This window comes from Chinchilla lanigera, unplaced genomic scaffold (genome assembly GCF_000276665.1).
Source record: "Chinchilla lanigera isolate Chin_1 unplaced genomic scaffold, ChiLan1.0 scaffold00054, whole genome shotgun sequence".
NCBI classification, from domain to species: Eukaryota; Metazoa; Chordata; class Mammalia; order Rodentia; family Chinchillidae; genus Chinchilla; species Chinchilla lanigera.
The window spans coordinates 9,031,309-9,046,810 of NW_004955455.1; the positions used below are offsets into that span (position 1 = coordinate 9,031,309).

At 43.5% G+C, this 15,502-nt stretch overlaps 2 protein-coding genes across 5 annotated transcripts in view; one reads left to right on the forward strand and one right to left on the reverse strand.

Moving 5' to 3' along the window:
- The window catches only part of Ube3b (ubiquitin protein ligase E3B), a 50,317-nt gene extending 49,016 nt beyond the window's left edge, over positions 1–1,301 (reverse strand). Inside the window, exon 1 of one of the 3 annotated variants that reach the window (XM_005396453.2) lies at positions 1,215–1,301. In XM_005396453.2, the coding sequence (XP_005396510.1) occupies positions 1,215–1,220 (6 nt within the window). In that variant the 5' untranslated portion in view covers positions 1,221–1,301. Of the gene's footprint in view, positions 1–1,092 lie in introns of all 3 variants that reach the window. The other 2 variants (XM_013520336.1, XM_005396454.2) reach the window with 2 other exon arrangements.
- Positions 1,302–1,388: 87 nt separating this feature from the next.
- Positions 1,389–15,502, forward strand: part of Kctd10 (potassium channel tetramerization domain containing 10) — a 32,131-nt gene continuing 18,017 nt past the window's right edge. For both annotated transcript variants that reach the window (XM_005396451.2, XM_005396452.2), the window contains exons 1-2: positions 1,389–1,622; positions 12,566–12,779. In XM_005396451.2, coding sequence (XP_005396508.1) covers positions 1,476–1,622; positions 12,566–12,779 — 361 coding nt within the window. In that variant the 5' untranslated portion in view covers positions 1,389–1,475. The remainder of the gene's footprint in view (positions 1,623–12,565; positions 12,780–15,502) is intronic.

Consider the following 15,502-nt stretch of genomic DNA (forward strand, 5'->3'; position numbering starts at 1 on the left):
ACATATACTTTAATTATATATATATAAATAATACAGCCCAAGGTTACACCATTATGATTTTAATACCAACAGGATTTAAACTCTGTACTACCTCTATATTTCCATGATACCTGCTCAAAATCAGTCTTTTCTGGATGAGGCCAACTTCATGGAGAATTACAAGCGCCCATGACAGTCCAGAGAGTACTGCCCCAGGGTTAACTACCGTAAATATTAACTACGTAATGATTTTTTCTGTATGGTGAGAAGGGCTGCCAGTTTAATGGCCATAACAACTTGTTACAGACTATGTACCAGGTTCTGTACAGATATTTAATCCTGTTTTCTCAACAGCTCTATCTTGTTAGGTCTCAGTAACTTTTTTTAAACTCCGGAATACACAACAGGACTTGGAAAAACTATTAATATTAGTTATCATTTATTGAAAACTACAAACTATCTAGGTGGGTGCTAATACCAATTCCATCTTCAGTGAGGAAAATGAAACACAGAGTGGACATGACTTGCCAGAGTTCTATGGGCTCCTAAATTTGAACGCAAAGCAATGACTTGTTGGTAAATATACCATACAAGATTCAGGGTTCCTCCTTCACAGAAAGACAAAGCTAAGAGTAGCTAAGCACGCAAGGTTGCCCATGAGGCTAGCTCCAAGTCGAATCACGACTGAGCTTTTCTTTATTAAGGAGCAGAGTTTTAGGTATGGTAGGTACTAAAAGTGCCATGAAACACTGTCTAGGAAACAAGCCAATTATTCCATTTACAGGGGAGGAACCCGAGAGAGAGGTGAGTAAACTCATCCAGGGTCACAAAGCAAGCGAATAGAAATCGAACTCCAGTTTGAGTGAATCCTGAGGCCCAGTGTCTTTCCTCGGCATCAACAACCACAACAAAGCCTTTTCGTTTCGGTATTAGTTCACTCATTCAGGGTTATCGCCTCAAAGAACAAAAGAGGTGCAAAGACCCCTGGGCATCGAAAGCCGTCCCATAGAACCTGCCCCTCCGACTGACCAAGCTGACTCGGCTCCAGAACCACCTCCCTCCCAGTCCCCGGCCCCACCCAGAGAACAGAAGACCCTCGTTCCCATTCGCTACCCGCAGGCCGTAGACCTTTATCCATTCGAGGCCCCGCGCTCGGGGTCCGGGCTGCAACTCCCACCGCCTCAGCCCAGTATCCCCGAGTTCTGCCAGACCCGGGGCATCAGCCAAAGACCCACCGCCATCTTGCCCCGGGGTGTTCTCTCTCCAAACTCCTCCAGGAAGCAAGTATCCGGTTGCTGGAAACAAGAGTTCCGCAGAGCTTATTTGACAGGGAAGAAAAACCTCCTTACGCCTGTCTTCTTCCTTGGCAGATGACAAACCTGAACATTCAGGAGTTAAATAAATGCCTGACTCAGCCGAGAGGAGATGGAACCCATCCCGGCAGGGGAGGATACAAAGAAAGCGGTAATAGCTGAGACCACATCGGACACTTTAGGATGGTGTCCCCTGAGAGGCGGAAGTGGGATGACATCAGCGGAAGTTTCCACCCCAGTCCCGCCTCCGCCCCCGGCTCGTATAAGCTGGGTGTTTCCTGCCGCTTTCAGTCCGGATTTGGAGACTCCGACGTCCTCCGACTTTTCATGGTAAGGAGGACGGTGTCCTCGATTTGGGGGCTCTCAGCGGCGGAGGAGGCCGGGCAGCGACAGAGTGGAGAGAGGACCGAAGGGAGGTGGTGGTATAAGAATCGGTCGCGGTAGTTGGAGAGGCAGTTTGGGGGATTGGATGAGGGGCGGGAAGGGGGAGGGGCAAGGGGGAGAATTGGAGGGTCTCTGGCTATCGAGGTTCTGGGCAAGTGCTTTGGGTTTGAGGAGTAGATGTGTATGTGGGTGAGTGGAGAGTCTCTTCAATCGTGAATGCTTGCTGGAAATCAGAGTGAAGATTGTGAGAACAAAGACATGTCATTGAAAACACACATTTGGGGTGGAAAATGAAGATTTGGGGGATTGTTAAAGGAAGATAGTAGGTTATGAGATAGTAAAGTGGGAATTCTTGGAGGGAGCGTTTGGTATCTTGGAGGGTGTAGCAAGGGTCCCTGAGTTGTGGGGAAGGGGCTGTCAGGTTCCTCTGAACACATGGGTAAGAGGGAACTGGCAGGCCAATGTGTGTTCAGTGCTTGGAATTCTGGGGAGGAATGAATGCCAGGGGTCTGAGTTCAGGGTAACTTTGCCACGCAGTCCACCGCCAACCGGTGTCTAGGTACATATCTAGTCACTTCCGTTCAGGCCTCAGGTGGCCACACCTCAGGAATGGAGGTTGTCTCATATTGCTGTCTCAGCTGTGAGAAAGTCTGTTTACTTGGATCCTCAAGGGTCTGTTCCTTGAATAGCTCTTTGTCCCTTGGTGGGGATGACCAAAGGTTAGTCCAGATCATTTTTCCTTGTTTATAGCCTGGGCCAGAATGCTAACCGTGGTAGGGGAGCATTGGAGTTACCACTAGCTGTTTTATAAGGAAGTCCTCGATCCAAAGTAATGTTACATTTGTGTGACTGACTCAGTTTTTTTGATTGAAATGGAATAGCAGGCTTTTGAGTTATGGGCACGCCCACAATTTGGGAAGTGTTTTGCTTAGTTTCAATGCAGTGTTTTTTAAACTTCCTTGCTGTAAGAGTTCCCAACGTCATGTTTTTCTGCAACATGTTCTTATGATTCTTAGATCAAGTTGATTAAAGCAGCACTTAGTCCAGTGGTACTGAGCCCTGGAAGCACATCTGAGTCACCTGAAGTGATTTTTTTTTTTTTTTTTGTCTGTTTTGAGACAGGGTCTCGCTCAGCAGTTCAGGCTGGCCTTGAGCTCACTTTGTAGCCCGGGCTGATCTTGAACTCGCAACAATCCTCCTGCCTCAGCCTCCCAAGTGTTGGGATTACAGGCATGTGCCACCATACCTGGTTGCTTTTAACCCCATTTTTTTTTTTTTTTTGGTTCATGTGTTTGTTTTGTCTTTTTGAGTCAGAGTCTCACTATGCAGTTCAGGCTGACCTTGAGCTCACTTTGTAGCCCAGGTTGGTCTTGAACTCACAATGATCCTCCTGCCTCAGCCTCCTGAGTGCTGGGATTACAGGCATGCGCCACCACGCCCAATGATGAAACTTCTTTTTTTGGTACCGAGAATCCAACTGAGGACCTTGCACTTGCCAGGCAGGCTGAAGTGATTTTTAAATACTAGTTACTGAGCTGTCATCTTCCTACAGAATTCTGATTAATTGATCTGAGATACAGTCCAAGTGATTCTAGTGGGTAGGATAGAAAGGAAATCAATGACGAGGTGCCAAGTGCTTTAACATTCATTCCTTGAGCAGTTTTTGAAGATTATAGTTTCAACACTCCATTTTACAAATCAGGAAGCTGAATTTTGGGTGAAGTCACTCTTCTGAACATCAAGACATGGTGGGATTGGGATTGTGGTCTAGGTCTGCCAGGCCCAGTCTAGTTTCCCTCCACATGCACACACATGCATACATGAGGCAGTTCTCTGGGGATTTTTCTTTACTGCACTTAATCTGGATCTCTGTTCAAGTCAAGACTTTTTCCTTTCAGCTCTTTTTGTTTTTGAAGCATGCATACAGTTGCCTCCAGCCTATGACTCTGAAGCCATGAAGTGGAGAGTTGCTTTTATTTATGGTTTGTTTGTATGAGTGGGTCAGGAATTCACTGGGCCAACAAAGCAAGAGGTAGGAGAGCTTCTCTAAGACCATGGAGTTAATTATAGCCTAATTGAGGAGTACAAGACTTTTAAGGACAGTGGTTTGCAGTCTTGGCTATGTATTAGAGTTGCCTGGAAGCATTGAATTTTTTTTTTTTGTTTTGTTTTGAGACAGAGTCTTACTGTGTAGCTCAGGCTGACCTCAAAATCACAGTCCTCTGGGTTCAGGCTCCTGAGTGCTGAAATTACAGGTGTGGGGGGAGTTTTAAATTCTTCTTCTACGCTACACCCTTAGACCAATGATAACAGAATTTCTGTGACTATGACCCTGACATTAATATTTTTTAAGCTCCCTTAGTGAGTCCAGTGTGTGACCAGGTAGAGAGTCATTATTTAGCATCAGTGACTGTATATTCAGGGCAAATGGGAAGGAAGGTTCATGGACTTACCTTACTAACTCATATTTCTGATTGAATAGAATCCAAAACCAGTATCTCAGGTATTACTTCTCTGATTCTTGTAAATAATTTTGCTCTCTCCTGCTCCACCTCCCCAACCTTATTAATAAGGTAACCAAACCTCTGAAAGGAATAAAACAGCAGGATCCCTGTAGGAATGGCAAGGAGAGGCCTCGGTAGAGAGGCTTGCTGTGAGAAGTTTATTACCCACTGCTTTGTGTCTTCAGTTCACTATAACCAGGGCCTGAGCACATGAACACAGCCCGAAGCTGCTCTCCAAGGCCTTTCTGGGTATTGGGTTGACTGGCTTTGAGAGGGATGCGCTATGGGAAGGTTTAGTGCTTTCATTGCCTGACCTGGAGTCTCAGGCTTCTGTCTGTGCAGTTCAAGTTGTCATTAGAGCTGGAAACAGTCTCTAAGAGGAGATAATTTGAGACTGTGAGAACATTCCCGAATGATCACAATTTGAATGTTTCATGTTTGAGCCAGTTGATGCTGAGTGCTTTCTGTGGCCTCCATCCTAACCGGGGGTTGCGGGTGGCTGTTGCCCTCATTTGAATGGTGGAAATAGATTCCTATGTGGCAGGGTTTGGGCCTTAAACACCCATCTGACTCTCAGTCCCGAATCCTTCAACATACACTGCTTCCCAGCTTTTTAAAGTTTTGTTTTTTTGGAAGAGAGGAGGAGAGGGCTCTGCTGTCTCTATTTATGTATCATATTTCTAAATACACCAGGCCTCAGGGGCTCCAGGCCAGCCAGGACTTGCCCATGGTTTTTCCGCTTGCTTGCCTCTGACTCACCTTTGAGAAGTGTCTGATCCTCTCTGAGCCGTGGACTCCAAATCCATGAAATGAGAATAATGATAGCTGCCTTCCAGCACTGTTCAGATTTCAGAAAGTCATATGTGGTGGTAGAAGTTAATGATGAAGGGGCATGGAGGGGCCTTCTGGAGCCATGGAAGTATTCTGTATCTTGATTGGGGTAGACACACAGATACACGAATAGTTCAAAATTCATCTACTGTACACTTGACATATACTTTATTATATGCAAATTATCTTTACAGAGGCATTGGAAACCCCAGAAAAATACATGTACTTTATGTCCTTTTTTTCTCTCTTTTATGGTAGGTGCCTCAGAAGATGGCAAGACTATTTCTCATAGACAGGTTATTGTGTAAATTTACTTCTGAAAAGGATGCTAGAAAAGCATTTCCAGTTGGGGGCAAATTTCTTTAAACCCTCGCCCCGCATTCCTCACCGTTTTCCCTTCAGGCGTTCAAAGTTTTGGGAAGCTGTTTATTCCTGTAAGTTACCACTGTCATCCTGTGAACAGTTTTTGTGCAGGATATGGTGGGCTGTAACTGTTATGGTAAGGGTCTCCAGAGTCTGATTTCAAAGGAAAAGTGGAAAGAAGGAGTCACCACTTCCTCTTTGCCTCTTTGCTTTTATGACTGGCAGCAGGCCACAGAGTCCCCCAGTGAGCTCAGCCTGAGCTTTTGAAAACTTACTTCTTGTGATGTTTTCATCTGACTGGCCGTCAGGGCTGCTTTTCTTTTTCTCTGTGTTGTGCGCTAGGTTCCGGAAAGATATAGTCCATTTTTGGACATCTTCAGCTACAGAATTTAAAGAATCATTCATTGAAGAAACAATTTCTTGTCAGGCCTGGTGGCGTACATGTGAATTCCAGCACTCTGGGAGGCTGAGGCAGGAGGATCAGGTGTCAGTCCAGCCTGGACAGCTTAGTGATTTAGTAAGATCTTGTCTTAAAATGAAACAAAAGACCAGGGTATAGCTTAGTGTGAAGGTCCTGGTTTTAATACCTAGTGTTACACACACAACACACACACACACATACACACACACACACACACACACACACACACAATTCATACACATGCATACACACAGTGTCCTGGAGTACATCTGTGCCAGGTGCTAGTCTGCTTTCCCAGGCCTGCTTACCTCAGAAATTCATGTGCCCATTTTTTTTCAGCTAGCACTTTTATCTGTTTAGTGGTGTCTGTCATAGGAGAGGTAGAAAGACCTGGGCAGTGCTTTGGGCTGCTTTAGGATGCAGACATGCTATTTATATAGGTACTAGGCAGAAAGGAAGTCCTTGTAACACAAAAGTTAGTGGCAGCCAAGTATGGGGATGCACACCTGTAATCCCAGCACTCAGGAGGCTGAGGCAAGAGGATTGCCACAAATTCGAGGCCACCCTTGCCTACATAGTGAGTTCAAGGCCAGCCTGGGCTACATGTTGAGACCTGTTTAAAAAAAAGAAAGTGGCAAACTTCTAACTATAGGTTTAGCAAGTGAGGTCAGAGTATGACACTACTGGGTGTGGTTTGGAGTAAACTGGGGAAGTGTACCACTTTCTAGGGTGCAGTTGGTTTCTGATGTATTTATCTATATTTTTAAGATTTTTATTTTAAAGATAGAAGAGCTGAAACATATTAACAGACACACAGACATAAATAAAACAACACAAAAACAACAAAAGCAATACAGAATTTCCGACAAGGTGATATAGGAATTTAACAATGGTTCTTGTTTTACATATTGTTATCTTCAAATTGGGTACTCAGACAAACAGAGGCCTGTAAGACTGATCAAGCAATTAAGCATTAATTGTTCCTTTCAGTAACACAATAGAAATTAGTACAATTATCTTAGCTATCTTGTGTGAATATATATATATATATATATAGGTATTTTTCCCTTCTTTTCTCTTTTCTCTCATCCCAGTTGTTCTTTCATTTTGAGCAGTTGCTTTCCTTTTCACAATATCTATTGTACCTTTTAGATTTTATTTACTCTTTCAGGTGTTTTAATTGGGATTGCATTGAATCTCTACAACAATTTAGGAAGTATGGCCATTTTCACAATTTTGGTTCTTCCTATCCATGAGCAAGGAATATCTTTCCATTTTCTGAAATCCTCTTTGATCTCTTTTTTCAGAATACTGTAGATTTCACTGTATAGATCTTTTACTGCTTTTGTTAGATTGATTCCTAAATATTTTAATTTTTTGGAGTCTATTGTAAAAGGTGTGGTTTCCTTAGTTTCTCTCTCAGTATGTTTGTTGTTTGTGTATAGGAATGCCATTGATTTTTGAGTGTTGACTTTGTATGCAGCTATGCTACTGAATTTGTTTATTAATTCTAGGAGTCTGTTGGTGGAGTTTTTGGGATCTTCTATGTAGAGTATCATGCCATCTGTGAATAACGATAATTTCACTTCTTCCTTTCCTGTCTTTATTCCTTTTACTTCTCCTTCTTGTCTAATTGCTCTGGCTAATGTTTCCAGCACTATATTGAATAGGGGTGGTGACAGTGGACATCCTTGTCTTGTTCCTGATTTTAAAGTAAAAGTTTTTAGTTTTTGTCCTTTTAGTATGATGTTGGCTGTTGGTTTGTCATAGATGGCTTTTATCAGATTGAGGTAAAGACCATTTATTCCTATTTTCTGTAGGATTTTTATCATGAATGAGTGTTGGACTTTGTCAGAAGCTTCTTCTGCATCTACTGAAATGATCATGTGGTTTTTGTCTTTGGCTCTGTTGATATGGTATATTACATTTATTGATTTGTATATACTGAGCCATCCCTGCATCCCTGGGATGAATCCCGCTTGGTCATAGTGTATAATCTTCTTGACGATATGCTGAGTTCTCTTTGCTAGTGTTTTATTGAGTATCTTTGCATGTATGTTCATTAGGAAGATTGGTCTGTAATTTTCTTTTGTGGTTGGGTCTTTCTCTGGTTTTGGTATCAGTATGATACTTGCCTCCAGAAATGAGTTAGGGAAAATTTCTTCCTTTTCAATTTCATTGAAGGCTGGGGATTTAGCTCAGTGGCACAGTGCTTGCCTGGCAAGTGCAAGGTTGTAAGTTTGATTCCCAGTACCGGGGGAAAAAAAAATCAATTTCACTGAAGAGTTTGAGGAATGTTGGCATTAAATCTTCACTGAATTTCTTGTAGAATTCAGCTGTGAATACATCAGGGCCTGGGCTTTTCTTTGTTGGTAGGTTTTTAATCACATTTTTAATTTCATTAATTGATATTGAGTTATTCAGAGTTTTTATATCTTCCTGATTCAACTTTGGTAATTCATAAGTATCTAAGAATCTGTTCATTTCTTCTGTGTTTTCTACCCTATGGGAGTAAAGATTTCAAAGTAGGTATTGATGGTCTTCTGAATTTCTATAGGATCTGTAGTGATTTCACCCTTTTCATTCCTTGTTGCATGAATTTGAGTTTTTTCTTTCCTTTTTTTGATAAGGTTGGTGAAGGGTTTATCAATTTTATTTATTCTTTCAAAGAACCAACTTTCTGATTCATTAATTCTTTGTATTATTTTCTTAGTCTCAGTTGTGTTAGTTTCTGCCCTGATTTTTATAATTTCCTCCCTTCTTTGGGCTTTGGCCTTGACTTGTTCTTCTTTTTCTAAAAGTTTAAGGTGGAGCATTAGGCTATTTATTTGTTCTCATTCTGTTTTCCTGATGTGTAAGTTTACTGCTATAAACTTCCCTCTGAGGACTGCTTTCATTGCATCCCACAGATTCAGGTAAGCTGTGTTAACATTTTTGTTTGTTTGTAGATATTGTTAACTTGTTCTTTAATTTCATCTGTGACCCACTGGTTATTCAGTAGGCTGTTATTTAATTTCCATGTGTTTATGGAGTTTTTGTGGTTCCTTTTGTCATTAATTTCCAATTTCACTGCAGTATGGTCAGATAATGTTCATGGGATAATTTTAAATTCCATTGCATTTAGTTAAGCATGCTCTATGGGCTAGTATGTGGTCTATTTTAGCGAACGTCCTGTGTACAACTGAGAAGAATGTGTATTCTGATGCTGTGGGATGGAACATTCTGTGAATGTCTATTAAATCCATTTTTTCACAGGTTTGGTTCAGTTCTATTATTTCTTTGCTGATTTTTTGTCTAGTTGATCTATCTCTTTGTGACAGTGGGGTATTGTAGTCTCCTATTAAAATTGTGTTATTGCTTATTTGATTTTTCATATCTATTAATAATTGTCTTACATAGTTGGGTGCTGCTGTATTTGGTGCATAAATATTTATGATTATTATCTTTCCCTCTTGAAGTTTCCCCCTAACAAGTATGTAGTGACCTTCTTTATCCTTTTTGATCATCCTTGGTTTGAAGTTGACATTGTCTGCAAAAAGAATAGCTACTCCTGCTTTTTTCTGAGTTCCTGTTGCATGGAAGATTGTTTTCCATCCTTTGATTTTCAGTCTGTGAATTTCTTTTTGTGTTAAATGTGTTTCTTGTATACAGCATATTGTTGGATCTTGTTTCTTGGTCCACTCTGCCAGTCTGTTTCTTTTGATTGAGGCCATTTGCATTGATAGTTATAACTGATATGTATTGGCTTATATTGGTCATGGTATTTTCCTGCTGTTGGTTCCTTGCTTTTCCCCTTTGTTTAATTGCTTGCCATGCCTAGTGGTTTTTTTCTGTTGTTCTTGGAATGTGGTCGTTTTTATCTCTAATGTATCTTTTCGTATTCTTTGTAGCATTGGTTTGGTGTACATAAACCTTTTCAGTTATTTGTCATGGAAGTATCTTATTTCTCCATTAATTTTGAAAGATAATTTTGCTGGGTACGTCAATCTGGGCTGGAAGTTGTTTTCTTTCAGGACTTGAAATACTTCACTCCAAGCTATTCTTGACTTGAGGGTCTGTGTTGAGAAGTCTAGCATGATTTTGATGGGTTTTCCTTTATAAGTTATCTGTTTCTTCTCTCTTAACAGCTTTTAATATTTTATTCTTGTGCTGAATTTCTGGAATCTTGATTATTATATGTCTTGGTATAGTTTTATTTTGGTCAGGAATGTTAGGAGTTCTAAATGCTTCATTTATTTGTATATCAAATTCTTTATCCACGCTTGGGAAGTTTTCTGCCATTATTTCTGTGAAGAGTGTTTTTATGTCATTTGTGCTGTCTCCAGCTTTCTCATTGATTGACCCCAGTCAATTTTATGTTGTTATTCTTTGTTTCATCTTGTAGCTGTTGGATTGTTTTTTCATCGTCTCTTGCTAATTTTTCTGTCTTCAAGATCTGAAATCCTATCTTCTTCATTCAACCTGTTGCATATACTTTCAGTGGAGTTTTTAATCTCTTGGATTTCTATTTTGATCTGTTTCATGGATTCCATTTCTTTCCTATTTGTTCCTGTCATTTTTCTAAGCTCATCTATTCTATTATCTGTCTTTTCTAATATCTTTTATTTTAAGCATCATATTTTTCTGTACCTGAGAATTGATTTTTCTCCATAGCCTTTTCCACTTGTTTTTTCACTTCTGCTGCTATCATTTCAGAAAGTTCCAGGGTTTGGTTTCCAATTTCATCTATCTCCTTGAGTTCCAAGCTTGTCCCGGGTGGACCAGGAGGTATGGAGTTGCATTTTGCTTCTGAATCTTGTCCTTTTCTGTTTTCTCTTTTATGTTTTGTTTTCTGTGTTGATACTTGCTGGTTTCTTATGATACATAGCTTTATCACTAGTATTTAGGTTTCCCTAGAGGGTGTTTGTTCCTCAGGGATATCTTCTAGACGTAAGTGGTTTCTTATAGCAGTCCCAAAGCTCTAGTTTCCCAATTTATAGAGGACTCAAGGTTACTCTTTGGCTCAGTTCCTAATCCTTTGATACTGGGCTGTGGTGGTGACTATGACCTCGTACAGTCAGTCTTATCAGACAGGAGAGAAAAACTTTATAACATGTATGACATCCTGGCTAAAGTAGTCCAGTTAGTAATAAATAGTTTCAGTTGCCGCTTTGTTTATAGAAGAGCATGAAAAAAGGTGAGAAACCTAGACATTGAAAAAAGAAGGGAGGGGCTGGGGATTTAGCTCAGCGGCAAAAGCGCTTGCCTGGCAAGCACAAGGTTGTGAGTTTGGTTCCCGGTACCAGAGAAAAACCAAAAAAAAAAAAAAAAAAGAAAAAAGAAGGAAGAAAGAAAAAGATCAAAAGTCAACCAAAGGAGAAAAAGAAAAAAAAGGAATGAGAGAGAGGAAGAGAAATATAGAAAAAGAAAATATAAAAACTCCAAATAAAAAATAACTACAAAATACGGAAGAAAACAAGATCCAGACGGGAGGGGGTATCCAATCAGACAAACAAGGGAGAATGAAAATAGTAAAATACCTCTGTTGCCTACAGTTCTGTGATAGTGTCCATATTTAATCCCAGAAATGTGTTGGGTATGGAGCTGATCCTGGCTTCTTGATGAGGGGCCTGGTACTGGACTTCCGCTGGTAGAGTTCTCCAGAATTGAACCCCTAGCTTCTTGCTGCTGCATCAGATGCTTCCACACTGATGGTCTCTCCAATCACTGTGCTCTTTGAGGTCGTGTGTGTACCTGTGCACCTGGGATCTGGCTATTGTCCTGGGTCTCAGGTCTGGGGCTCCTATCAGTCTCCTCTACAAAAGCTTGTGTAAACCTTACACTCCCCTCAAAGACCCTGCAGCCCTCTGCTCGGAGGCCCCACCTTCCCACAGAGAGAATGGAGGAAGCGCTGGGGGGAGATGTGGGAAGTGTGTGGGGGTGTAGGTGTGGGTGGGTAGACTCATTCTGCTTGCAGACTCCACAGTCCCACAAAGGGAATGGAGAGATCACAGGTGATGGACTCACTATGCTCAGAAGTCCCCACTGTCCCACAGACAGAATGGAGGAGGCGCAGACTCACTCTGCTTGTCCCCGTCATCCCACAGATAGCTTTATTTATTTATTTATTTTTGTTTTTTTGAGACAGGGTCTCACTCTGCAGTTCAGGCTGGTCTTGAGCTCACTTTGTAGCCCAGGCTGGTCTTGAACTTGCAACAGTCCTCCTCCCTCAGCCTCCTGAGTGCTGGGATTATAGGCGTTTTCCACCACACCCGGCTTACACTTTTTTTCTTTTTTTTTCTTTTTTTTGAGACAGGGTCTCACTATGTAGTCCAGACTGGCCTTGAACTCTCTTATGTAGCCCAGGCTGGCCTCAAACTCACAGTGATCCTCCTGCCTCTGCCTCCTGAGTGCTGGGATTACAGGTGTGTGCCACCATACCTGGCTTTGGTCTCTGATTTTAAGACAAGCCAGAAATCCAGATTTTTTTATGATCTCTTAAAAGTTTTTTTTGGTACTTCAGATTGAACCCAGGGCCTTCACACTGAACTATATCTCCCACCCCCCCTTTTTTTTTTAAATCTTAAGACAAGGTCTCATGATTTACCCAGGTGGACTTGAATTTGCAATCCTCTTGCCTTAGCCACCCACAGTGCTGAGATTACAGGTGAGTGCCGCCATGCCTGGCTAAAAATGCAGTACATGTGTGGACCATGCAGAGCATTTAGCCTGTAGGCTGAAAAGGGAAAACTAGGCTTGGTGTGGTGACCCTGTGTCTTCTTCACCGGCAGGAAGAGATGTCAGGAGAAAGTGTGGTGAGCTCAGCGGTACCAGCGGCTGCTACCCGCACCACTTCCTTCAAGGGCGCAAGTCCCAGCTCCAAGTACGTGAAGCTGAATGTCGGGGGAGCGCTGTACTACACCACCATGCAGACGCTGACCAAGCAGGACACCATGCTGAAAGCCATGTTCAGTGGGCGCATGGAAGTGCTCACTGACAGTGAAGGTGAGCCCTTGTGCCAGCTGTCTGCTTCCAGTTGTGCACTTGGCACTATGCCAGGTGCCGAGGACATGCTTGTGTTTGAGGGCTTCAGTCTGCTTGAGAAGACCAACACTGAGTGAGCACCCAGATAGAACTTCTGGTTGAGCTCAGCATTCTCGAAGTGTGCAGGGAGCCCTGAGAGTCACAGGGAGACTGGATCTGGTCTGGGTGTGGTCCAGGTGGGCTTTCCTGAGGCAGTGACATTGGATCCAAGATGTGGTGGCAAATAGGGGTCACTTGGACAAGGACTCTTTGAGTCTTGGAGTAGTTGCGGATTTGCTCTGTGCCTTTGAGACACGTCCTTTCTGGCCTCAGCTTGCTTCTCTGTAAAACGCAATCTAGGCCAGCTGCCCTAGTTGGTTCCCTTCAGTTTTGTGACTTCAGAATGACACTTGAGCCTGAAAGAGGCAGGGTTTTCTCGGGACCCCATTCTTCTAGGATGGGGTCCAGACAGAGACTGACAGACCTAGACTTGAGTCCGAGCTCCCCATTTAGGATCCAGTGATCCTAACCAAGTGCCTTCATCTTTTGATGTCTCATTTTCCTCACCTGCTAGATTGAGCACAGTGCTGCATTATACATGCCTGTTCAAAATTGCGTTAGTACAAGGCAAAGAATTGCTGCTTCCCACCCACCTGGAACATTCGAAGGGCATGTGCCCAGGGGTACATTTACCTGGTTGGGGTTAGGGCAGGTCATATGAGATTTACAGGTATCCCTGTCCTTCATCCCTCTGCCTGAGATTGCTTAAGGCCAGGCTGCACCGCAGCGTGGCTTGGCCCTGCCCTACCTTACCTGTTTGAGTCTGGCCTTCAGTGCTAGTGCCCCCGCCTTCCAGGGAAATGGACTTGGGAGAGAAGGTCAGTTTTTACTCACACAGATGAGATTGGGGCCCTAAAGCCTGGTGTGCTGTGTTTTACTTTGTGCTTCTAGCGTGGGCTGCTGGCTGATTAGGGTGTTTCCCTCTGTATCTTTGAGAAGGCCAGAGAGGGTCAGGGTCTGCCTCCCTGGGCTTCCCGTGAACTTGGGTTTCTGGTCAGGTGAAGTCAGAGCCCCAGAACTGCCAACTGTGTCTCACCTAGAAAACACTTAGCGCTTTATGAGTGGGCGGCTCCCCTTTGCTGTGCCACACCCCACTTAAGAGTATTTATGGAAATCAAGACAATAGCACTCCCGCTGTAGAAGGAAACATGTTATCTAAGAATCCAGGATTGTTGTGGCTTTTCTTCCGCCCTACCCAGATGTTTTTGTTGGGGGACACACAGGAAGAGCAGCCACTTTGAAGGCTGAGTGGGAGTCTCTTCTAGACAGCCTTGCCAGGCGGTCTAAAGGCAGTCTTAAGGGTTGACTGCTGGTTTTGTGCTGAAGCCCTTGCTGGGTTCCCATGGCTTGGGCAGTCAGGCTGAGTATCTGATCTCCCAGCCATTGCCTGCCTAGCCAAGCTGTCCCGTTGCCCTTGGAGAGCACTGCACAGCCTGACCATGGCCCACACGGTGCCTGAAGTGCACCCTTGGGTGCAGATTGGGATAGACTGCCTACATGTCACAGCTTCCTCCTGGCCTGGATGCTGGACAGAAATATCAAGTGCATTTTATCCAGGCAAGTGAGTCCAGCAGTGCAGCTTGCTGGGAGAACAGGGGCTTTGATGGCACAGAATAGTGTGGGTGGTATGTTACTAGGACTCGTTAAAGGGTCTCTAAAAAAGCAGTTGTTTCAGGAGGGGCCTGGGGTCAAGGTGGCGAAGAGCCTCCCTTTGTTCCCTGCCTGTCTGAGCTCCGTATCATATCCATGTAATACTAGAACTGATAGGCGTGTGCCATGGGAGTTGGGTCTGGCAGCCAGAGTTGGACTTGAATTTAAGTCCCAGCTCTGCCACATGGTAACAGTCATGGGTCATATTTGTGGAACTGTTCCCAAGTGTCAGGCATTGTGCTAATTTTGACACATTTGCCACTTACTGGAATAGTGGCGTTGGGCAAGGGACTTTCTCTGAGCCTGTTTCTTGTTTGTCAGTTGTGAAGGGTAACGTTTAGCAGTTATGCGGCATGAACGAGGTATTAGAAAGAACTTGATACAGCGCCTGATCACTTGGAGGAGCCTTCGTTGTGCTTGGGCCAGGGGTGTGGCTATGAGAAAGAGCCTCCCTGTGAGCAGCTGAAGCAGGGAGGGTGGGGAGGTGATGCCCAGCTTTGGCCCTTACGAGTGAAACATTAATTTCTACATCATGCCCTACAAGGCTAGCATCTCTGAGAGGACACTGGCAGTGAGCAGGCCTTTCCCTGTCTCCTCCTGTGAAAAGCTCAGTTCTTACAGTGCTAGAAGTTTTACATGAGTCTTTGTCAGTATCACCATTGGGCCCGTGGATTGTGTAGTTCCTTCTCTAAGACCCTTTAGCCTTGGCCTGTGCTCACCTGTTTGGTCCCTGTAGCTTGGTACGGTCCTTCCCACCCTTACATGGTTTCCCTTCTCTGGCAGATCCTTATATAACTAGATTGAAGAGCCCTTCAGTTATTTTATTTATTTATTTATTTAGTGCTGGGAATTAAACTCAGGACCTTGCGCTTGCCGGGCAGGTGCTATACTGCCGAGCTATATCCCTGGCCCAAGCCCTTCATTTTATTATGAGCATACTCCCCTAGAAAAGCACTCAGACCAAGCCTCTTTCTACCTTGTCTGTTTGCCCTTTT